At 31.3% G+C, this 25,369-nt stretch overlaps 1 protein-coding gene across 1 annotated transcript; it reads left to right on the top strand.

Annotated features, from left to right (window-relative positions):
* Positions 1–5,948: 5,948 nt before the first annotated feature.
* On the top strand, positions 5,949–25,115 carry LOC126768653 (netrin receptor unc-5-like). The gene is made up of 10 exons (XM_050486881.1): positions 5,949–6,110; positions 8,312–8,764; positions 18,041–18,219; positions 20,623–20,701; positions 20,863–21,033; positions 21,641–21,781; positions 23,082–23,216; positions 23,850–23,970; positions 24,516–24,631; positions 24,920–25,115. The coding sequence occupies exons 1-10, from the start codon at positions 6,044–6,046 to the stop codon at positions 25,075–25,077; spliced, it is 1,620 nt and encodes a 539-aa protein (XP_050342838.1). The 5' UTR covers positions 5,949–6,043; the 3' UTR covers positions 25,078–25,115.
* The last annotated feature ends 254 nt before the right edge of the window (positions 25,116–25,369 follow it).

The raw sequence follows: 25,369 nt of genomic DNA, 5'->3' as shown, positions 1-25,369 counted from the left end.
AATCAAAAAACTGAATCAAATGGTAATGATGAGGAATATGTATTTTTTTAATATACTTATTCATACTATTCACAGAAAACAAGTTTTTGACTACGCTGACGCCGCCGGTGTAAGGAGGATGCCTTCTAGACTTGTCTAAGGTATAAAAAATTGGTTCTGCAGTTTTAATTGTGATGAAAGACAGAGATACTTTTGCATTGATAATATAAGTATACATTTCTTCACATCTTCTACAGCATCTCTCACGGATAATGTTCCAATGAATTGTTAAATATAAAATAAAATAAACCCGCGATAGGCTTTATTCACCATTGGACATCACGTCAGAATCCATCCACACATCGATGTCTGACATTCCACAAAAGGGCGATGCTTAAGGAGTTTTCTGCCTCGCACAACCAGTCAGTGGAATCAGCTGCTACTGGCAGATTTCCCGCACCAATACGGCTTTGTAACGTTTAAGAAAATAGCCTATTACTACTAGCCACTCAAAATGTCTATGTGAGATGATAGTCATTTTCCGTCACGTGATATCTTTCTCGTCCCCTTTTCAATAAAATAATTGACTTTAAGTAACTCGTTGGTCTTGTTATATAAGGTTCCTGTTTTCAATTGTTATCAATTGTCAAAGAAATTTATTATATATTATGATGCTGCGGAAAAATTAAGAACACATTATTAGTCTTTAACACAATCGTTACAAGATGCGTAGATTTTTTTATTCAAATATTATCGGTCTTACTAATAAACGTTACTGAGCGTTTGTATAGTTAAACACAGATTTCTCTCTTTCTGCCATTATTGTTTTGACATTACGGTTTTGCAATACAGTACAGTACAGTAAAAGCCTGTGAATGTCCCACTTCTGGGCTAAGGCCTACTCTCCCTTTTTGAATGAAGAATGTTTAGAGCTTATTCTACTAGGCTGCTTCAATGCGGGTTGGTGGAATACACATGTGGCAGAATTTTAGTGAAATTAGATTCCACATGCAGGTTTCCTCGTGATGTTTTCCTTCACCGTCAAGCACGAGATGAATTATAATCACAAATTAAGCACATGAAATGTCAGTGGTTCTTGCACGGGTATGAACCCACGATAATCGGTTAAGATTCACGCGTTCTTAGGAATATACAAAATAAATAAACGAAAATTATAAATGAATAGTCAATGTGTGCCTCTCATATTGACATTATAAATTCTCTCAATATTGCAAAATCTTTTTTTTTTATCGTTAGAAAAATGCCTCGTCTCGATAGTATCTTATATCATTTAACTTCTTACTACTACTTATACACTGCATGTTATAATATAACTAATCTATTATCCACATTAATCATTGTACATAAAAGGGTCTATTAGGTAAGCAGTTTATCACTTGGCAACGAACGAATCGAGCGCGTTAAGTCTCCAAGATTCGAACAATTGTGAAGAAGATTCGTGCCCGCACTCGTTTGTGGTACGTGCAGCGCTTAGTGAGTGTCATTTGAGTGCTTTTATAACATACGATGGTAATGTCGTGTGCGATGTCGTACGAACTATTCATATTGTTTTTCTTTGAAAATATCTTATTTTTAAAGTGAAACTTTAAACTTTAAGCTGTGAGAGTTAATCTAAAAGGTAGTTTTAGTAAAACGTTTTTGGCGTGTCTTTTATATCCAGTATGGATATAAGTACACCCATTCACGTAATTCCATTTGGTAAATATCGCGATTTAAAAAAAAATATTGGCCTATTAAATTAATATTTTAATTGATATTTTTTTTAAATGGTTTTTTTTTATTATTGCCAGTAGCGGATTTACATATTTTCAAAGTGTGGGCTATGAAGTTTTTTCCGCCTTATTTAGATCCCATAAAAAAGGATTTTATAGGCCGCATGTACAGTGAAAAGGATGGAGGAAAAGTCATTGGTCTTATGACTTTTTTTATACTCACTCTTTTTTTTTCGCTGGAAAAACGCGTAAATGACGCGTTTCACCCACATAAGGTATGTGGAACTCGCCGGCATTGAAGACGCCAGAATACACACTAAAAAACCAGCGGTATCCTCACCGTCTCTTGGGGGTTGTCACATCGCTTGCGCATGCTATCGTGACGTACCAACGGTTGGGTCGCCTGTGCGGGCCTCTAAGCGTAGTTGGGTTTCCAGGATACAGAGAAGCCAACTAGCCGGACTCCTTCTGGGACATAGCACTTTCGCAAAAGGAGACCATCGCCATACTTTATGCTCACTGTGCCTTAGTTGTAACAAACATAATTAAAAAAGAATTAATACGTTAACTAGCCGCCGCTCTAATCTGCCGACCTAGGCTCAAGCCTACTCAGCCTGTTGGTAAAACCACCACTGATTATTGCCATGATAGCGATAATGATAGCACGTTTTATAACGCTGTGCCTTAAATACCCATTAATATCTGCTGGGCAAAGGGAAGACCTACATTTGTGGCAAAATTTTGAATTAAATACCTCTACAGTTTGCTATGTCAGCACAAGAAGTTTTTTCACGTTATTACAGAGCACGAGATCAAAAAAGAGTTTGTTTTTTTTTATTATTTATTTTAATTAAGTATTTACTGTTAATAACTCAGTATCAGTGAAAATTCAATAATACTTGCCTAAATCCAAATCCCTAGATGAATTGAATACATTTTGAAAAAATATGCGTAGGTTTAAGCTCAGGTCAAGGCAAGAATGGTCTGGAACAATAGTTGTGAATACTATAATCATTGAAAATATAATTTATTTTACAAAGAGCAAATACGTGAGTTTTTAAACGTTTCCCCCCGTTAGAGGTCGTTTCTGAGATGAATCGAAAACGCTTAATTTGAAGCTTATTTGGATAAATTAATTGATTTGATTTTAAATTCCAGAATACTTGGTTAAGTGTACGTGTTTTTTCTAATGAGTTATCTTGGCTGCTTTGTTCATTAATAGAAATGTGTGGGTTGTTTTTAATTATTACATTTTAATATTATTATATAATCAATTTACGATATATCGTACGCGTTAAGTCGCTCAAACCACTTCAAGCCCCGCAAACTCACCTTACTGAAGTGTCCCGACGATTGTCCCGGATTTATCTCTCCACAAATACGGATTTACTTAAGTTCCCCGGCTCTGTTCGGTAGACTGTTGTAATCGCATCAATTACTTATCAGGTGTTTGTTGTTTTAGAAAATACCCTATTTTTGGGTAAATTAAACAACATTTCGTACAAAAGTGTAGTAAACTGATCGTTACAGAATTTCTGTAGAGCGAAATTTAAGAAATAAGATGGAAGTTGTGTGTTTTATGAAATTTATATTGCATTTAATGTTTTTTTTTTTATTTGGTTTAGTGTTAGATCTCAATTATTTTATCTCATGCTTTTTATTTGTGATCATATCGACCTTAGATAAACAATATTAATTATCAATTTACTTATCTTTTATAAAATAATATTTTGAAGGTAGTATGCTCAAGCAAAAAAAAATTGTTTTATCCTTTCCCGTTTTTGAAAAACAAAATTTTCAATCGTTTACTGATTGCACAACATTTAAGGCTCATTATTCATGAAAATCGACGGAAAGGCGAGCCAGCGCGCTAAATTTAAATTTCCGTATCTTGATACGAGCGAGAAAGCATTACAACCCACTAGTGCGTATTTCATAAGTGGGAAGGGGATACGAAATATCATTACGAATGTAAAAATGTGACTGACGATTCCGGCTACTTACATATTTTGAATCATCAAAAGAAATCGCTGGTTCAAGAATTATTCTGAATTGAAAATACGCTTTACGAACGCCTTTTGTACAATCAATATTCAATGTTGGCAGTAGTGCTCGTTTGAATTTACGATAGATTATTTGGAATTTCAAATTTATGCTGGTCTGTGGGAGTATGAAAGAATAATGTAAAATTTTAGATCTAAGACGGTCTCTTTGAATGATAAAAGACTAGCCTTACCTAAAAGTAAATTACTTTTGTCTTTCTTTTAATATAAAGATACATCAAAGTCATACAGTTTAGTTTTTCATCTTATGATATCTTGTACCCAAAGATTGTCTAGAAGAGTTTGGCGTTTTAGTAACTTATTACTAAAAAAAAATAGTGACTATCTAGTCACTATTTGTATTTCGAACTCGAAATGTAAGTTCAAATTGTTCTTTGATTGATGATATCCCAAGGGCTATGGTTCGAACTTACGACTTTCACCTCGCTGTTGACGCTTCGATTCTAGATAAGTATCGATGATAATTCCTTTTCATCAATCACATATATGTAACAATAATTTACAAATAAATTTGCTTAAATTATCCTGCATGATAACTCCATATCCTTATTTTGTTATAATCCGAAATGGTACCATTTTTTTTAAATAATTTATAAAAAAGTGTAACGCTGCTATTGTACAAAGATTTTAGCTTATATTTTATTTACTTTTTTTGATTTCACTTGTTATTAGATTTTTTAATGTTGTAGTTTAATGTTCTGTTAAAGAGCGTAATATATTTTCATTAGAATATTAAAATTACTTAAATTAATAAGTATTTTATAAAATTATGTAGTACAACAGTCTCTGAAGTTGGTGGCAAAAAAAATAAGTTGTTTTTAAGCTTTACATTAATATTAGTTAATGAAAATTTTGTGTTTAAAAAAAAATTGCTAACTCGACAATGAATCCATTATTTAATCGAAGTTAACACCGCAAAAAATATAAAATTGGTTTCTTTTTTATTGGTGGTTAGTGGGAAAAGTGTATTTAAAAGTTAGGTATCGTGTTGAACAAAACAAAGACAAATTATTTATGTAAGAAACAAAAATGAAATCAGTATAAAGTGATGCCATCTAGTATTATTTTCAAAAATATTATCAAATTTCCGTCTTTGCTATAAGTAGCTCTATCTGTAATGTAATAACAGAATCCTGCAGGATAATAAATTCCCAATCAAAAATAAAGATGGCGCTTATCGCTTATATCGCCATCTGTCGATGGCATTATTCATTCATACAAACTAGTGCCTAGAATGAACGGTGTAAATGTAAATGTAAATTGCCATCTAGCGGTCTCAATCTGAATTACAACGAAAGATTAAAGTAACGGGAACTGGTGAGCTTTACTAAAACTATTGTAGCTAGAATGGACGAGCTTTCAATTGTTACCTTGCAAGAGCTTACTATTGGTGCTGTGCCGCTGGATGGCGTTAGAGATATGGTTCTATAATTTTGCAAAGAGGGTTACTACATACATACTAATTAATGAAGTATTGACCTTAAGTTTTCTATTAAATATATAAATATATTTAGTAAGAAACTTTAACAGACCTCGGATTTTAAAAACTATTAATAAACTTTCAATTACTTAATTATAATTAAATTAAGGTCTTATCTTACTTGCGGAATTATAATAATTGCTATTCAACAAATATCTCTAACCAAATCGCATTTTTACATCACGAACGCGAAGTTACACGATACTTATTAGAAAATGATTATATTTTATTGAGTTAAGTACGTATTAGCTGTATGTAAAAGTAAAATTGTCTTCGATCTATGAAAAATAATAAAACAAAAGAATTTAAAAAAAGGCCTTATCATTCTAGACTCGATATACCCAGGTAGTTACCGGTTTTTAAAGGTTGTGTGATATACATCTTTTAAATATCGTTTTACTGAACTATAAATACTACTTAGATAATTATAAAAAACGAAGCTAGGCAAGCTTTACATTTTTTTAATACATTTAATGATATTCCTTTTTCAAAAACTTTTCGAATGAAACTCTATCGACGTCAAGAAAACGGTGTGTCGTTAATTAAAACCAGAAAGCTTCTTAATTACGACACCATATCGGGCACTTCCCATGTACGTCACACGCCATCGAATATCACACATGGAAACACCATGGATTGAGAATGAATCAGTAGTCGGCAGTATTCATCTAGACGTGATAGGGGATGCACGTCTCGCCCCTTTGTGACATCGAAATTGCGCGCCGAAAAAAAATATTTGTAATGTGATATATGTTAGTGAATTCGTGTGGTTTAGTGCAGTTTTAGTGATGTGTGGTTATGTGCTTTGGATTGTATTACTCGTGAGCTTCTTTATTGGGAAAGTCAGAAATGGAGGTGAGCATTTTTTTACATTTAATAAATATATTTTAATTACATAATTATGTAATAGATATATTATTTAGTTCATTGAAAGGGTTACGAAAAAAACCGTAAGTATTACGAGTGTTGTCTCACTTTTGAAATCATAATTAATTTTATTTAATATAAAATAATGTATATCAATAGTTTACCGTATAATAAAGCTGGAATTTCTAAACAATAGTGTTCAATCTACATTTCAATTTTAATATTATCATAATGAAATCGGCTAGTGACAATAGTGTTTATAATTTATAGATGATATCAACCGACGTACTATTTTTGAAAAGAAATACAATTTAAATGCAACCTAGTCATTAAATAAAGACTTATTCATATATATGTGTATTATTTATTAATTTGTTTACAAAATGTATTCAATTATATATGTGCATTGAGAATCCCTGTATAGCTTACAAATCTTTTACAAACACATACATAATTACATAATTTTAGATTTTTATTTTACAGATAACAATTGCAGAATTTGCTTATAAATGTAATCAATAACTTTGCTTACATTGCCTTTTAATTAAATTGACTGTTTATGCGAAATTAAATCCTTGAAATTGATTTATCTGTATCATACGGTTTATTACGTTTTGTGCTTAAACCCAATAAGCTTTTTATAAAAGAATGCCTGTACTTATGTATAAATAAGTTACCACTGTGTAACTGTAGCGGAAGCGCCAAACCTAAGGTTTGAGCACAATTGTGGTTCATTTAAAGCCTGCTATTATATACATATGGTAACTGACATAATATATTTATCAATTAAACTTTTACTATATACTTTTGTAAATAGCAATCTATATATATTTCTTTGTACAAATATATATTAAGTTTTTACCATTAAATACATGATTACAATATTTATGATTATATACATTTAATATTATTAAAATACGTCAAATTTCGAAACGAGACGCAACTAATTTTCCAAGTCGTGTGACTCCCTTGCTTTTGACTAGCCATGCGATCTCTCGGGACCGTTCTAACTCAAATTACTTTTAAACTAAGTTACTTATTGATATAATTTGCAGCTTCCTATAAGTTTGATATCATCTGTGCCATTTAAAAAAATCTGTATGTTTGTACGACTATTTCATAATAAATTTAATTTATATTTATCTGAATTGAAGATCGCTATCTTAAATCTGAGCAAGCATCACCGAGTTTCAAGCACTTAATGATCAATCTTGTTTTGTAGAAGGTAAACTTCACTAAGGAACGAGTGTCAAAAAAAAACTGTCACACGTCTCCACCAACCCGGACTGGTGGAGCACTCTCTAAATCTTTTCCTAAAGTGAAGGGTTTTGCTCAGTAACATTAATGGGCAATTACTTTTGTTGTGATTGCATGTGTACAAGCAAATTTGATTTTGATTAATTACCTTTCCTTATGTTAACAATTAATATTACTAATAACTTACAGGATATTAGCTCTCAGGTTATTGTATGTACTTTAATTGCTTCTGCTTTACGTATACATGTTTAGTAGTAACATTATCACAATTAATAATTTGGTTACGTAGTCAAATGCATATAATATATATATATATATGAATATTATATTAGAAATGTTCTGTAATTTATAATTGACAACTGTATTTTAATATATTTGTATATAATTTTAAAGTAATAAAACAATACAGTGTATTAAATACTTCCAATGGCAATGAATAGACATAACAAAAAATATATTTCAACTTATACTTTGAGTATCTCTGAGTGACATCTGAATGACATCCCTTTTAGTTTTTATTATTTTATTTATCCGTATGAATTTGCGTGTGTTTGTTGTGTGTTTTATAAAGTTTACGTTACTCCGTTTAGGTATCGTTAAAAAGGTTTTGAAAGTTCAATAGAGGTCATTATTATTTGACAATCTAAGATAAAAAATCTTCACATTGAGCATGGAAATAATTGTCAAATTACCGCTAAAGACATTTGGCTTGACTTATAAACGTTGTTAACAATGCCGTGTCTTCTTCTTTCGAATGTCGAATGAATAATGATAGAAAGAGAGAAATCAGTGTTTAATTGAACGGCCACTAAGCAGCGTTTATAAAAAGGACCGATATTTTTAAATGTCGTTCTTTTGCAATACGTGCTGCGAGTCGCACAAATATTCAACTTTATATGCTGAATGCGTTCTGATTGTCACTATACTTTCAGGTACAGAGCAAACGACGGAAAAAGAAACGCGACCTGAGTACATACACCCAGACGGCTTACTAAACTTCGATCCATATTTATCAGACTTCAAACCAGTTGTCGAAGAAGACGACTACATTCCACTACCCGAGAACGACGAGACAATAGATGGCCTGCCTATATTCCTAATAGAACCAAAGAATTCCTATGTATTACGAATAAAACCAGCGACGTTGCTTTGCAGAGCAGCGAATGCATTGCAGGTGTTCTTCAAATGCAATGATGTCAGAACAGACAAGACAGTACAGCTGGAACATGTAGATCCACAGAACGGAGTAAGGGTAGTAGAGGCTGAATTAAACGTGACGAGAAATGAATTAGATGAATACTTTGGTGGTAGATACAGCTGTGAATGCTACGCTTGGAATAGCAAGGGCAGGATACGGAGTCAAGGGGTTTTTATTGAATTTGCATGTAAGTATGTTTCTGTTATTTTTATCTCTTAGCGTATCTAATTTTAAAAGCTAATGAAATGTGTATCTATTTAAAATATTATCCTAAAATACATTCTCGAATCTTTCTTAGTTGTTTTTATTTATGTTTATGTTATTTATGATATTTATATCGGGCATACATATGCCACTGCATTGTTGCTTATTAATTGGCCTTAATACATTTTTTAAAAAGTAAAAAAGTTGTAAAAAAGTAAGTTTATCCCACTGCTGGACTAAAATCTGATTTTATAATACAATCCATGTTAATTATTCACTACGTTCAAATGTTGTTTAGGAGATACACATAAGCATCATACGACATATACAGGAGGAAATTCTACTAACAATTTGTCACTTTATCGCAATCGAATCGAAGCGTAATCGTTTGTTTCATAACCGTTCATCTGTTTTTTTATATTTTAATTTAATTGTCGATTATAGGCAAAAATAATTAATTTTGTTTTTGAGTCAACGGTATATGTATATTATGTCATAATATCGATACGTTTCCGATTCGAATAAATATAGAAACATCAAAGTTAGATTAGAATTGAATCTGGGTCGTATTGAAATCGTTATAAATTAGTAGAATTGGCCCCTTTCAAATACCGCCGAGAACCGTTGAATTATAAAAAAAATAAGCTCCTAAAGAGAATTTCTGCAGTCTTTAAAAAAAAACTTAAATAAACCTAAAACCAATCTTTCAAATAATATGATATCAATATTCTATTTCAAACGGCAGGTAGCTGGTATAAAAAAGCGGTTTATAATTAGCTTATTCGGCTTTGTTGTTTCGGTTTGTTAAGTAAAATCGTTAGCATTTAAATATTCTGTTAGTCATGCATCATTTAACTATAACGATTCCTTTGTAGCCATCTGCAGGTCCTTTTTTTTATTTATTGCATCGCCTTTCCCACAGTTTGTGTAATAAATCAATGCACTGTTAATGATACTTAGTATAAATTTCGGTAGTTTATAAGGTCGTAATGAACTTTTAAAAAGATTTGGAAGTCGATACGGTCCGATGGATACTAAATGTGTTTCATGGTTTTAATTTAATATGGGAGGTTATGTTTGCATATATCACGTAGATATAGATAGATTAGGGTAAGATTGAAGATTACCTTCGCCCCCAAGGAGAGCTCCGCCGAGCCACGAGCGGAGCACAGCACGGGAGAGGCCGCGGTTGCGTTATATCAACACGATCACGCAGCCTCTCCGATCCGTGCTGAGGACGGCCATTACAGTGGTTTTAGTGGGTAAGAATCCTAAATAACCCGGTTCCACCCCCATGGGACCCGGGTATCTTTCTGAAGGTTTCAACTGCGAGAAAAAAAAAAGGATAAGATCGAAACTGATAGTTATCTATTTTTTCTTACATGCATGAAATACCTTCAGGTATAATGCCCCTCTTTTCTTATGGTCTACCTATTAGCAATATTAATAGCAGTCCTATCACCGTCTTCGTTTACCATCTCTCATAATGTCAATGCGCCACCACAGTTGAGAAAGATGTTATGTCTCGTGCGCCTCTAGTTACAATGAATTAATCGAAGTCGTACTAGCTCTTATATGATTCCTCGCTTAATAAATAGCTTAGATAACAAACGAGAAATAAGTATTAAGTATATAAAATATAAGTTGAACATGTATTATATAAAACAATTATAGCTTATATTGTATGCACATCCATAGATGGAAAGGCACTCAAGATAATCTTTCGTGGTTTTTGTAGTGCCATCATTTAATTGTTATTTGGTTGTTTATATTGTTAAATAAATAAATAAAATTATTTGTGACTGTTGCCCAATAAAATCTCTGCGAGACTTTTAAAAGGTACCCGGCTCACTGAGAGGGTGTCTCCAGGGAAGATACTTATATAACTCCTTCGTTTCCCATCTTACTTAACCACGAAACCTTCCGTGTTTTGATCATTGAAATAGTTATCCCCGAGTTATCTTTAACAATACTTTTTATCCTGTGAAATTGAGGAGATTATTATCTATCTATCATTCTGTACTATTGTAATGGACTATATAAAAAATAGTGTGTCTCAGGCGTCCAGTTATACAAGATAGACACACAGACAATGGCACATACAATTGTAGTATACACGTGTAGAAATAGTCGCCCCACTCAAGTGAACAAGGAATCATTTTTAAATGTCGTCGTTGAGTTCATCGTGCACTGCAGTAAATGCGTTTTTTTACATATATTTTTAAAGTATAATAACATGTATGATTATTTAATGAGGATTTACTTATAAACGTATAAGCGAACTTTTAATTAAACAAGGTTTTTTCTGATTATCTGATAAATTTTAAATTTTAAAGACACAGGCAACGCTTACTTTATAAATCACCAATTAAACCACATCAAAACATTTAAAGGTGCTGTACCTTATATTATATATTTTTAATAATCAATACTAAAAATATTTAAACTTTTCAAAAATATATGACAAAATTAAGTTTGTAGCATATAAGATTTAATAATATATGCAAATAAGATTTAATTATATATTTAAGGTATTTTATTGTTCATATTGATATAGTTCGTTGTCTGTCAAAATAATTGTTTGTTTTTAAAAATAATATTTTTTAGTTTATTTTTAAATTAAAAAATTAAGTTATTTTTTATTCCAGCACCACCTACCTCAAATCCTATGATTCATTCCTTACACCGTTGGTTTCCTGGAAGAGATCGATATGTAGCGATAAGGTCGCCGAAACCGTAGTGCGAAGTAGGCTCCGCTATCTCTTATATGGAGCGGGATTCCAAGCATAGCACCTTAGAGATGATTAGAACCTTTAAGGGCGTCTCAGACTACGCAGAAATTATTAATCTGTACAAGTAAAAAAAAAACATTTTTATATATTTTCTTTTTATTACAATATTAGTTAGTATTCACGTTCTGACCTCATCGATCATTGGTATTAAAAAAGAATAACTACGTATCAAGTAGCCGGCGGATTTGTAAATTTGTCTTTTGTGGCTGTTTAAAATTTAATATTTTAAGTATTTGCCGCCATCTTGAATTTGCTTACTCTTCTACTATGTCTAGCAGAGAATGCCTAGATTAGCTTAAGTTTTTGTACTGTAAAATTCACTTTGGGGACAATATAGTTAAATAAATAAATTATATTAAATGTTAATTGGAGATTTAAGTTGTTATATTGAATAATGTGGTACAGTCTTACATATAAACATTCTTTAACGGGTTATTAGTTAAACAATATTGTGTCTTCTTCTTTCGATTGTCAATTCAATGATGACAAAAAGAAAGAAATCAGTGTTTAACTGAGCAAAGCAACGTTTATAAGTTAAGCCGATAGATATTACATATTATCATCTTAATAAAATCATTAGGAAAGTAATTGCAAAACGCTTATTTAGCGTTTTTTGTATGCACGTTTGTTTCTACTAATTACTTCATTTGTCATATTTATCATCAATAACTAAGCCACAATTCAATTTGTCATATATTCTGTTTGATATTTTATTTGCAAGCTAATAAATAAACTCCTAATTGCACCCGGATAATATCAAACTTATGTTAAGTACATAAGTAACTTATCAGACTTTGCCATCTTACAAACGACCCTATAATAATTTTATTACAGGGTCGTTTGTAAGATGGCAAAGTCAGTATTTATATAATTAATCTTGAGCATCATCAGGTGAAGAAAAACTTAAGGAAACCTGCATGTGAACTTTGTCACGTCTACCTTTAAAGTAGAGTCAGGAGCAGCCAACAATCTTTAATATTAGAGGAAAGAGGAGACATTGGCCAGCGTTTGTAAAATGATTTTTATATACTAATTTGACTGGACTGAAAACATATTAACATAAATTAATAAAAAGTTACACATCTATAATATTCCGATTAATGTTTTGATTTTTTGTGTCACAACGTCGAAGTAGAGCACTGCTAGTAGTGGCCGTAGTTCCCCTTTGTTTGACCAAACTCATCCCCAAGCCGAATTATCTACCAGTTTTTAAGTTTTTTTTTTTTATAGAATAGGAAGGTGGACGAGCATATGGGCCACCTGATGGTAAGTGGTCACCAAACGCCCTTAGACATTGGCATTGTAAGAAATGTCAACCATCGCTTATAGCCAATGCGCCACCAACCTTGGGAACTAAGATTTTATGTCCCTTGTGCATGTTTACACTGGCTCACTCATCCTTCAAACCGGAACACAACAATATCAAGTATTGCTGTTTTGCGGTAGAATATCTGATGAGTGGGTGGTACCTACCCAGACGAGCTTGCACAAAGCCCTACCACCAGTAAAGTCTTCAGCCGATTGGATAAATATCGAATTACAATCGACTTGTATTAAATTAAGAGTTAAAGTAGCTTTTAGTCATATTCATAATATAAGATTTTTTTTAATTGAAGTAATACGTTTGTATAGAATTGAATAAATTATCTTTTCAAATTTCCAATAATACACAGCTGATACATATCTATACAACAATACATGAAGCTTATACAAAATTTATCTTACAAAATGTAATGATTATAATCTCTTCTTAAATTTCATCCGTTGTTTAAAAGACAGCTGCCGTTTTGAATATGCTACCGTTAATATATCTATATGTAAATGTCGCTCTTATTTTAATAGATTTAGGGACTTAAATCCTATAATCATTTTACAATAGTAAGTAACTCGACGCGTTACCATTATCCCGATTAAAAACTGGATAGGTTAAACCGTTAATACAAAATCTTTACAAGATCACACAATTCATGATACGGGCGGGTTTTACTTGGTTTGAAGTACAGACAGCGAGAGAATATATAAGTATAAATTATGATTTAAGCGAAAGTAAATAGCGTCTGTCTTATAATATCGAGATAGTAATAAATAATGATTGTAAAATATGTACAAATAAAAAATAAAAATGTACAAAAAAAAAAACATGTTATTTTGTTTTTTTTTTTTTTGATAAATGATACTAATAAATAAAAATAATAACAATCACATTTTTAAACTAAACATTACTTGTATATTGCCAGATTGGTAATTTTTTACGATTATAACCAAGGTAAGAACTGTTTTCAATAAACAGAGCATATTATATTACAGTACAAATGATTTAATTTGGAACGAGTTCGGTATATATATATTATGTCATAGTTAGAAATTGTTAATATAAATAGAATTTATATTTCTGTCGTATTAAATGAAATATCATGTAACACAACAGAAATATATTACAAAGGATATGTTGATAATGAGATTTGTAATTGTTTTCCATTGTTTGTTTTATTTTGTAAAACAAATCGAACATATGAAATATGTTTTATGCTCTAGAATAATTAATGTTACGAACTATTAATATATTTAATACTATTATTAATTTTAATTTATTATTGATATATTAAATACTAGTTATTACCCACGTTGTTTGGTATAAAAAAGTAGCTTATGTCCTTTCCTAGGGCGAAGCTTATACCAAATTTTCTCAAATTCATTTCAGTAGTTTTCTTATTTAAAAGACAAATATCAAATATGTTTTTTATATAAGTAAAGATGTTTACACTTTTACAAATAACTGTACTTGTGCCAGAGACGGTAACCGGTCGTGCAAGTTTTTTGCAGTCTAGACAGGAATACACTATACATGTGAAAGACCGTGGTTTTGTCCGGAATCCATAAAGAAACTCACTGTTAACATCCCATAGAGGAAACGACCATGTTATTTATTATGTAATAAATTTATACTTTATTCAGAATACCTCGCTTTTAAAATGCATTTATGGACATGCAGTTCTTACTGAGGTATTGGAAACATAGAAAATAACATTCTTGACTCGACTGTATGTATGTAACTATGTTGGCGTGAAATACATAAAATTAGGCTTATTTTATATCGCTTTTTATAAATCCGAGATGGCTCAATATTAACCAAAAGTTATTGAATAAATTCAATTGAATTTTCATGTTATTAATTTTACAAATCGCCTCGCGGTCGGCGATAATAAAAAACATCAGTTAGGTAACGTCGGATGAAATTATTGCACATGTATATATGTACTATGTACACATATATGTACATTAACATATACAAATACGTATATATGTAGTATATTAACTAGTGAAGCTGCGTTATGGAATAAACCCGACCTTGTTCCCAAAAGAATAGAGTCCTATGACCGTGACACATTTACTTGCTGTTACGTCATTAAGAAAAATATTCAAAAACAAAAATCGAATTTATTTTTTTAAATAAAATATAAAAAAATAAAATTTAAATTATTCACATATATTTATTTTATACTTTTTAATATTTTATTTAAGTATGACTGATGTAGTTTTGATAATTATTTAGCTTTATCACAAAGACTACTGAAATATATATATTTTTATTTTATATTTTATGGTTAACCATTACTATTTCTCAGAATTACTATTTCTCAAGTAAAGCTCCAAAATTGATTATTAACAACGAATCACGAAAATAATTTTATCGAACTAAAAAGTGGTATTGTTGAAATAGTACGAAAAAGTGAATAATTGTATAAATACGAGGAGTAAAATTATAAAACCTACTTTCCGACATTGCAAAGTCAATAAATCTTTCCTGGGGTATTCGTTTCTAAAATAAGATTTCACTGTTACTTTTAACTTGCCCTATTACTAAACACAAGATTATATAAATGATAAAACAGCGTGGTAAGTATTTGTTGATTGCCAACGATATTCATAAACTTACTAGTAATTGATTGATTCTGTAATTAAAAGAGTGTAAAGTACTGAGATTTTTGTCGGTTTTATTGCTTTACAGCAACCAGTCGGAACCAGCGTTTGCTTTACATTTATTTCAATAGTGTAACATGATGATTCGAAAGCGGCTTGAGCCTATTTGAATAAAGATTTTTGATTTAATAATATATTGATAACATGAACGAAATGATAAAATTTTAATTAATTGACGGTGAGTGGTATCTATGGACATCACTTACCATCACGTGGTTCATTAGCTAGTTAGCCTTCCACAAATAACTAAATAAAAAATACTCGACTAAATAAATCTAAACAGTGGACTCGACTAGAATACAATAGAGTACGATTATGAAATGATGAAATCACCGCTATCCTGGCATAATTTAAAACAATAGAAATGTTACACTGTTTACCTTTACACTTTTTTTAAATAATCGATACAATTGTTAACCTCGTATTTTAGCTATGAATGATAAGCTCTAGTTGAAATTCGAATGATAACACGCGTATAATACACTCAAACCGCAATACATATATATAAAAAAAATTTTGTGCATCGAAGAAAAAACTAAACGTATTTAAATATGTATGTAAGTATACGATATAAGGGGGACAATTTGAAGTGTCGTAATTTTTAACGAGTGTTTTTCCCTGCATCTTACGCCCATGGCGCGGAACCATTAAGTGGAGGAAACATTACTTCCGTTCGTTAATTCGAGCAGTACTATTTGATGAATGCCTCCTACTCCTTGCTACTGCTTGTTAGACTTTTAGGGGTTTCACTGAAAGTGACTTAATTCAAATGGGTTATGTTTTGTGAACATATTTTTAGAAGTTTCTCGTTATTGATTCAATGTGATGGAAAATTGTGACGTAGGTCTTCTCAATATAATCATTTAATAATATAAAACAAAGTAGCTTTTTGTGTTTGTTTGATTGAAAACGTTTGATGTTGATGCGGTTTTAACATTATATAGTTATTGAAGTGAAAACTTCTTTAGACGCGTTGCGCTGGTTTATAGTAGGGGATAAGCTTGTGGCTTTGCGTCACCGACATGCTAATGTCAGTATAATGAAATTGTTGAAAGTACAAAATAATTTAAATATTTGAAATTTATGTAAATCTTAACAGTATATACAATTAATAATGTAAGTGTATTTTAACTATTATTTATTTAAATTAACCTGTATTCATATTTTGTACCGAGTTTGCGAAATACCGTATATCCTTATGAATAAAAAATCTATATAATAAAAAGGAATAGAATTATTACTTGGAGAGCCAATAGAAATTGGACAAATATATATTTAACCGCTTAAAGTTTTTACTTCTATCGGCAGTCCCTATGACTGCCTGTTTTTTTTTTCTAAAAAAATACTGTATCATAAGCTCATATTTAATTTAACGATAGTAGAAATTTTAATGATTTGTTATAATGTCGTCGACATGTTGCAGATTGTTATCATTGCTTAATCTGATATTTACATCAAATGAATGTAATATTGAATCTCAGATCTTGAAAATGCTAATAGCTAAGTCTTTTATAGATAATCTACGTCCGCGACAGCATATGTCTATCGCATAAAAATTATACGCAATAGTCAAATCAATGTTCATGGTAGCTTTCGTTTAATATATAATACACAGTATTAAAACTTATTTATTTATTTATTAGATTACTAACAAAGTACACACACATACACGATAGCACACAGTTCATAAAATAAAAAAATAAAAGAAGTGGTACCTCAATTACAGGTGATAACTGCATGAACAATAAGGCAACATATATATTGTAGCACAAAAAAACACAAATAAAAGACAAATCAAAATTTCAAGTTACAAAATAAAAAAAAAAAAAAACAATAAAGTAAAATAAAAATAATAATGAAAACTAATATAGATAATTAAGTTCTAAATTTAAGTATATTGTTGGTAAAGATGTTTACATCCTTGCTCATATCTACGCAATTATAGGTCCTTATAATTCTATTTATTTTATTTATCAAAATATACATATACATATACATTTTTTTTATAATTTAAATTCGGACCAGTATATAACACAATATGTTTTAATAAGCGCATGAAAAAGTACGTAAGACAGTAACGACAGATACGGATTATGTATGTTTAAGGTCGCATTAAAGTGAACTTCTAATTTTTCGTTATGTAGTCCAGACTAACTAGTATTAAATTTAAAAAAAATAACAATCACTTATATAAATTAGTAAAATGAATAAAGAAAAATATTTAAAACTATAATAGAACTTGAAAGGAAATTATTTTAATGAAACTCGCATTGCAGCAACGTTGTGGAATAAACTCCAAATATGTAATATTTGATCTAAACAAAATAAGAAACGAACATCAAGTTAACAACAAAAGCTTGTTAAAAGGAGAGAAGATGTTAGACCATTTACAGGATATTTTACTTTAATGAGTAAACAATTTATTTGGAACAATTAATTATCGATTTTATTAGTTATATGTCTTCAATTTCGTATCTTCTATGCAGACATAAAGAAGCAATTTGCTCAACAACCACAATCAATCACTGTTGAAGCTGGTCGCCAAGTCAGCTTCCGATGCAGTCCACCACCAGCCGCTCCACCCGCCACCCTTAAATGGATGAGGAATGGTGCCGCCATCGAAGCTAATGACGAAACTCTTGTATTACCAAAAGTTGGACTACAGGTTAGTAGATATTTTTTTAAACCATAAAAAAACTCGCTCCTATGTTTCTTTAGACGAGATAAAATATTTTATTATATCAAACAATTACCAAAGTTGTATTTTTCAACTATATATTAATGTCAATGTTTGGATTCAGTTATGCCATAACATTTAAAAGCCGAGATGGCCTAGTGGTAAGAACGCGTGAATCTTAACCGATGATCGTGGGTTCAAACCCGGGTAAGCACCACTGAATTTTCATGTGCTTAATCTGTGATTCATCTCGTGCTTTACAGTGAAGGAAAACATCATGAGGAAACCTGCATGTGTCTAATTTCATTGAAATTCTGCCACATGTGTATTCCACTAACCCGCACTGGAGCAGCGTGGTGGAATAAGCTCCAAACCTTCTCCTCAAAAAGGGAGAGGAGGCCTTTAGCCCAGCAGTGGGATATTCACAGGTTATTACGAATAACTATCCAAGTCACTGAACTGCTTCAAATAGTTTCTCATAATAAGAACCTTGGTGATAGACAGGACTTTGTACTACGCACTAATCTAATCTTATTCCAACACTAAACGGCAATAAAATTGTTGAATTTCGGTTTGAATGGTGTTAGCCAGTGTTATTACAGGCACAAGGGGCAAGACAAGAGGGAGTTCCCAAGATTAGTGGCGTGATGCTAATGCAAGGAATGTACTTCTTACATCGCCAATGTCTATGGGCGGTGGTGACCACTTACCACCAGTTGACCTATTTGCTTTTAATTTAATGGTAAAATACATTTACGGACTTTTACTTCGGCAGATACTCGTAGAATGCAATTTTCCTACATGGCAGTCATTAAAACTTCGTTTTATTCAAATGAAGATGCAGCGCAAATATTGCGTTACGTTAAAGTTTGTTTCCAGTTTAGTTATATATAATTTAAAACAATATTCAGAATACTTTTAAAAATCCTCGTGTAATTAGTCTTATATGAAAACAATTTGAGAGAATATCAAAATTATTAAATAAATATTTCTAATTAATAAAGTTGATGATGAAGAAAAAGCTAAGAAGACCTATTGGTTAAAACAGCGAAACAAAGATCTTAACCCAAGATTCCTGATTCAACCCCGGGCAAAGTAACACCGAGTTCTTTTATTTTAAGTTTGTGTTTTAATTTTGAGTAAACCTCCACGTATATCCAATATACCAATAAAACAGCCAGCGTTGAAGCCGTAGCCTGTGATTATTCTACTCCAACATTTTACTTTTATAAAAGTTTTTAGTATTATTTCGCTTTCACTTTTTATCTAATTTCAACATGTTTTACTAGTATAGTAGTTTCCAAGATAAAATGAAAAAAGTTTTGATAGTTAAGTTGATAAAATACGTAGACATCTAGAACAGCGCAGTGCGGTTAAGATTAAACAATCTGGTATCATTTTTGGATAACATCCAAGGCACCTGTAAGGAACCCGTTTAATGTTCTGAAGTGCCTTTCAGTATAAACTGATAAGCTCCCATGATATTTTGCAGAACTGTTATTTTTATGAAGTCATTGGATCTACTTTTTGTCTGTCTATTAACGAGGAAACGACTGGACGGATTTTAAGATCTAATTTTTGATTCTGTACGCTGGATAATGGCTATTGAATATAAACGAGGTTTATATCATTTATATAGTACTATATTTGTAGTCATTTTTGGTTTAATTAGGTTAAGGTTTATGTTTTTATTAGGTTTGCATAATTCGATAGAAAACAGTAATTGGCTCTATTGTCTTTATATTGTATTTTTAATGTAAACATATTTTGTATCATGCTGTTGTTTGCCTTAAATAAATAAATAAACTTTCTTCTCGGATATTTTTGAATGGAATTCCTCTTAAGAAATACACTTGTAACCCAGTAGTTGTTTGCTAAAAATAACTACAAAAAATCACATTAAAATATAATTTAATTCATAAAGAATTATTGAGTTAGAAGCTTTTAGTATTCATATACTAAATGAGTAAATGATTTCATGCATTAATTATACATAAACACATAGAGCCATTAATTGGTTGGAGCACCAAGCTAAACTAAAAAGGTTACCAGTTAATTCCTGATCGCACCATATGGGCCACCTGATGGTAAGTGGTCACCAAACGCCCTTAGACATTGGCATTGCAAGAAATGTCAACCATCGCTTACATAGCCAATGCGCCACCAACCTTGAGAATTAAGATTTTATGTCCCTTGTGCCTGTAATTACACTGGCTCACTCACCCTTCAAATCGGAACACAACAATATCAAGTATTGCTGTTTTACGGTAGAATATCTGATGAGTGATTGTGATCTGATGATGGTTTATTAGATCTGATAAATCAAGACAGAGGTGGCTTTACCATAAAATTACATGACAAAATAAAAAATGGGGATTTTTTTTTTCATAGGACATGGCAAATTATTCCTGTATCGCTGAAAATATCGCTGGCAAGCGGGAATCAGATATTGCTGTACTTTCAGTATATGGTAAGTTTTTTTATCGATGGTTATATTTTTGATGTGACAAATTCCTCTTTTATTCTCGTTGAATTATTCGTTTCTATAATTTATATATATACATATTATATACATAGGTAAATTAACATAATTATATGGATCTATAGTTTTAAATTCTTTCTTTTATCTAGTTAACGGTGGCTGGTCAGACTGGTCCCCTTGGGCTCCCTGCAGATGTGGGGTCCAGAGTAGTGGTAGACGGAGAACACGAACATGCACAGTGCCTGCACCGGCAAATGGCGGTGCCCCGTGTAGAGGACAGGGCTCCCAGAGCGATGATGATTGCTTGAGGTGTCAGAATGGTAAACAGTCTTTTTATCACTGTTAACTGGTCTTTAAAATTAAATTTTTGTTTAACATTAAATTATTAACAGCTTTAATAAAATACGAAATTAATTTTGTCGGATTATTAAATACTAATAGGTAATTATCAGATGAAGTATCCTTGTTTTTTTTTCGTACGGTTACTTACTATAGACTGAGCCGTGAAGTAGTGTTTTATTTACATCAGGAATCTAGTATATTAATTTGTCAAAAGCAAAACAAGGAAGTCGTTTATTAAGACAAATTGGCTGTTAATAACAAGGTATATTAACCAATGTCATATATGTATGTAGGTATTTAAGATCGTAATACCCTCTGCTCTTTTAAATAATGTAATCATTGCATACATAAGAGCTCATGAAATGGGTTAAAGAACCTTTACAAGTTATTTGTACATTACATAATCGATCTATTTTAAATTTTCTAAATTTACATCCCTAAATCTGCTTACAAGCTCACGTGATCCTGAGAGGATTATATGCTATAAAAACTATTTCTTTGTAAGGGATATAGTTTGTTAGATGGTAGTTTTAAACGCAAGAATTAAATAATAATTTATTATTAAGTGAAATATTAAACTCAAAGGCGCATGGTCCCCGTGGAGTGCATGGTCAGCGTGCAGTGAGGAGTGCGTTAGAGTACGGCGAAGACAGTGTTCGGGCACTTGTCCTGGCTCTACGTTGCAGCATGCAGCTTGCGTGGATGGACTTTGTTCTGCGGGATTCAGTAAGTTCAGTTTTATATTTATTAAAATAAAAAAAAAAATAACATAGAGTACCATAGTACAAATTAATAAATTATTACCTTAAAGTTATAAAATAATATCGTAAATATTGAGAATGTAACGTAGCTATAAAAAAAAATTTGTGCAATAAAAAACGGAAGCTCAAAACGTTACGCTCGCGGTCTGTAGAGAATGAAAAAACATATGTAATACCTTAAGTAATCAACACGCATATAAAATAATATCAATTACGATGCGAGAACTAGCACAATAATAATTGTTTATATTTAAATATATGCACATATCACAAGTCATATTCTAAATTAAAATACATCGATAAGTAGTAAATATTATTAGATAACAAATAATGAGGTCATTATTGATACCCACAAACTCATGGAAGAACATTTTAAATGTCTTCGAACTTAAATCAGTGACAATATTAATGAAAAAATCCAAATATGCAAAATATTGGTTTTATTCTTTTCGTAACACTATTTCTTAAAGTTTATGAACTCACCTTTTTATAAAAAAATTCAATTCATTGTATAGACAGTAATTGTATCGAACACAATATATATTGGAAACAATTGAGCAAAGTTTCTCACCATTAAATACTTCTTTGTCTATTTCTTGCACAATATTAGTAATTAAGGAAAATATGGCTCCCATGTTTTAATTACAAAATGTCAATCTAACTTTCTAATGAGCTTCTATCGAATCGATGAAGCGTATATTTTTAATTGGCATATTTCTTACAATCTTTTATATAACGTTACATACAATATGTATGTATGGATCAAATCTTGCAATAAAATATTGTACCAACCAGTATGTGAATTGAAACCCATTTTGTGTTGTAATAAAAACAAAAAATAATATAGTATTCGTTTTAATTGTGGATCAAGTGAACAGTTTGTTTTCAAACATGTTTTTTTTTAACTACATAAATTATTTATTTATATCATATTATATATTATTTTCAATAAAATTAAGACTGCTATAATTACTTTCTTCATTTCATTGTGGGCACCAACCCGCTGGTAAATATAATAACTATAACCTCTAGTCCTTGATACATTGATAAAAGTTAAATTGACCAATTTGTTTTTAATCAGAATGATTATTGGTCGACGGAAACCGATGATGCAATAGGCGACCAATCAGCGTTCAGATTAAAGCCAAATTATTTAATTAAGTCTCTCAGTACCATCGGTTAACGCAACAACAAAAACTATTCGACAGCTGATTTAAATGTGATAATGAACATATTCTTAAGATAATAGTGGTCTTTAATTTTAGGAATCTACAAAAACAACATAACATTGTACGTTGGTATCGGTATCACGGTCGCCATGTTGGCTGCTGGAGCAGCGATCCTCTACGTATGGTGCAAATACAAAACTGTCAGGCCTGGATATACTGCTGCTAGAACGGGTTTGTTGATAGGAAATTTGATTTTTATTAATTAAATGCCTAAATGTAGTGCTTGTAAGTTCTTCTTCTCTTCTGACAAATGTACAGAATAAAAAATATGTAATACAACCTTAATATATGTATATTTTTTGTTGATGGTACAAATACACGATGCATTTTATTTTTATTACAGTAAGTAAGTAACTTACTTACTGTACAGTAACAGCCTGTTAATGTCCCACTGCTGGGCTAAGGCCTCCTCTCCCTTTTTGAGGAGAAGGTTTAGAGCTTATTCCACCACGCTGCTCTAATGCGGGTTGGTAGAATACACATGTGACATAATTTCAATGAAATTAGACACATGCAGGTTTCCTCACGATGTTTTCCTTCACCGTCAAGCACGAGACGAATTATAATCAATTATAATTTTTATTAAATTAACATTAATGAGTTTATTCGGCTTCTCTAGTAGGATGTGTTTTGGCTATTAATTATACGACATGCTTAGAAGTTATATATAAAAATTGACATTGTATTTACATAAACGAATATCATAATAGATACAATATTCAAACCATGACTTATTTACAAATGAGCTTACATCATGATTAATATATAAGCAATCGGCTTCAACCATATTTCATCCTTGGTCAGGTATACCGAAATCCTACTCAGGTAGAGACAAAGGCAATACAGCGCCAGACCTGACGAGAACTTGCAACGAGTACTGGATGCGACCAGACAACCATTACGACATGCCACAATTAAGGGACAGGTAAGATATTTTAAAATTTAGAAAATTTATCAAATCCTAAAAATAAGATAAAAGGCGTTTGGGCATGAGTAAGTTTACCGAATCTAAATCAGCAATTTTTTTGAAAACATCTGTAAAAATTGGTTCGATAATTATTTAGTTGATCTCATTAATTATACAATTTAAATATCCATAGAAAAAGCCTTGCAAAAATAATTTAGAAAAGGCCAGTATCATTGTTTTTTTATCAAATTTTTTGGAGAGTTAAAATCGTAATCCGGATTTACAATTAACATGCACAAATCTCAGGTGGATTTAATATTAATTATTGATAATGAGAACCGCGGAAGTGTCAATGACCTGATCACCGGCAGCTTAATTTCGATTTAAATTCTATATATTTTTTTATTTAACAAACAGTTTTAATTTCTTCTGTAAATCTGGTATTCAGTTGTAAGATTTCCACTGAAAATACGAACAACGCGCTCGTTAATTTATGATCATTTTCTAATTTTTCAATTTCAAATAGTCTACGAAATACATAAAATATTTTATATTTTTATTAGCTACGCGTCTCCCTTCGGAAACAGAAGTAGACAACAGTCATCTGCAGGCAGCAATCACTATGAAATGAAACCATATAGCCCATCAGGGGATTCCGCATCGAGCTGCTATACAAATTGTGAGTGTTTTTAATAATGTTACAGTGCCTTGTATTAACATTGCTTCTTAAACCAAAGCAATTATAAATGACATTTGATTTAAGAATGAATAGGAACAGCCCGTGTTGATTTGCGGTATTATTTTTTTGAAAAAAAATAAATAAATAAATGCCAACAAGTTTACGCATAATATTTTGGTTTGTTTATATAATTTTTGAATATAGAAACCGAACAAACAAGGCCACCGTGTTCTATTCTATTCGATAGATAGGCATAAAATAATATAATATACTGAAAATAATTCATAGCACGAACGATGACGTCGCGCTCGAGCGAATGCTCGTCCCAGCTCGCAGAGCTCGTGACCCCATCGTCGCACTCGAAGGTGGACGTCGCCGTCACTCTACCTCCGGGGCCTTCGGACAACAGTTACAGAGACAAAATATGCTTAACCATTGTTAAATAAATTATTATTAATAAATATGGCAACAATTTGATTTAATATATTTCTTCGAAGCGATTTCAGTTAGTTTCAAGCACTGCCATTTTGACAGTTTGAAAATATTTATTGTTAATGTTCCTAATATGAATGTCTTTCTCTATTTTGGTTAATATTGACAATATTTGTATTATTTTGAATCAGAGCCGAACTAGACATGATTTAGTAATGTATGTAATGAAGGTGAGTTCATTAAATTACATAATAATTTCAAACTGTCCGAGCTGTCGTCTTCAAAAGAAAATGCGTTATACGAAAT

Source organism: Nymphalis io, chromosome 5 (genome assembly GCF_905147045.1).
Source record: "Nymphalis io chromosome 5, ilAglIoxx1.1, whole genome shotgun sequence".
Classification (NCBI taxonomy): domain Eukaryota; kingdom Metazoa; phylum Arthropoda; class Insecta; order Lepidoptera; family Nymphalidae; genus Nymphalis; species Nymphalis io.
Note: the sequence above shows the minus strand (reverse complement) of the source record. Positions and strands in the feature narration are given on the sequence as shown.

Bases quoted from the DNA above. Each gene is read 5' to 3' on its own strand.
- LOC126768653 (XM_050486881.1), top strand. From the start codon at position 6,044: ATGTGTGGTTATGTGCTTTGGATTGTATTACTCGTGAGCTTCTTTATT. The intron at 18,220-20,622 runs GTTAGTAGATAT...TTTTTTTCATAG, and splicing joins TACCAAAAGTTGGACTACAG to GACATGGCAAATTATTCCTG. The intron at 24,632-24,919 runs GTGAGTGTTTTT...AATAATTCATAG, and splicing joins ATCGAGCTGCTATACAAATT to CACGAACGATGACGTCGCGC.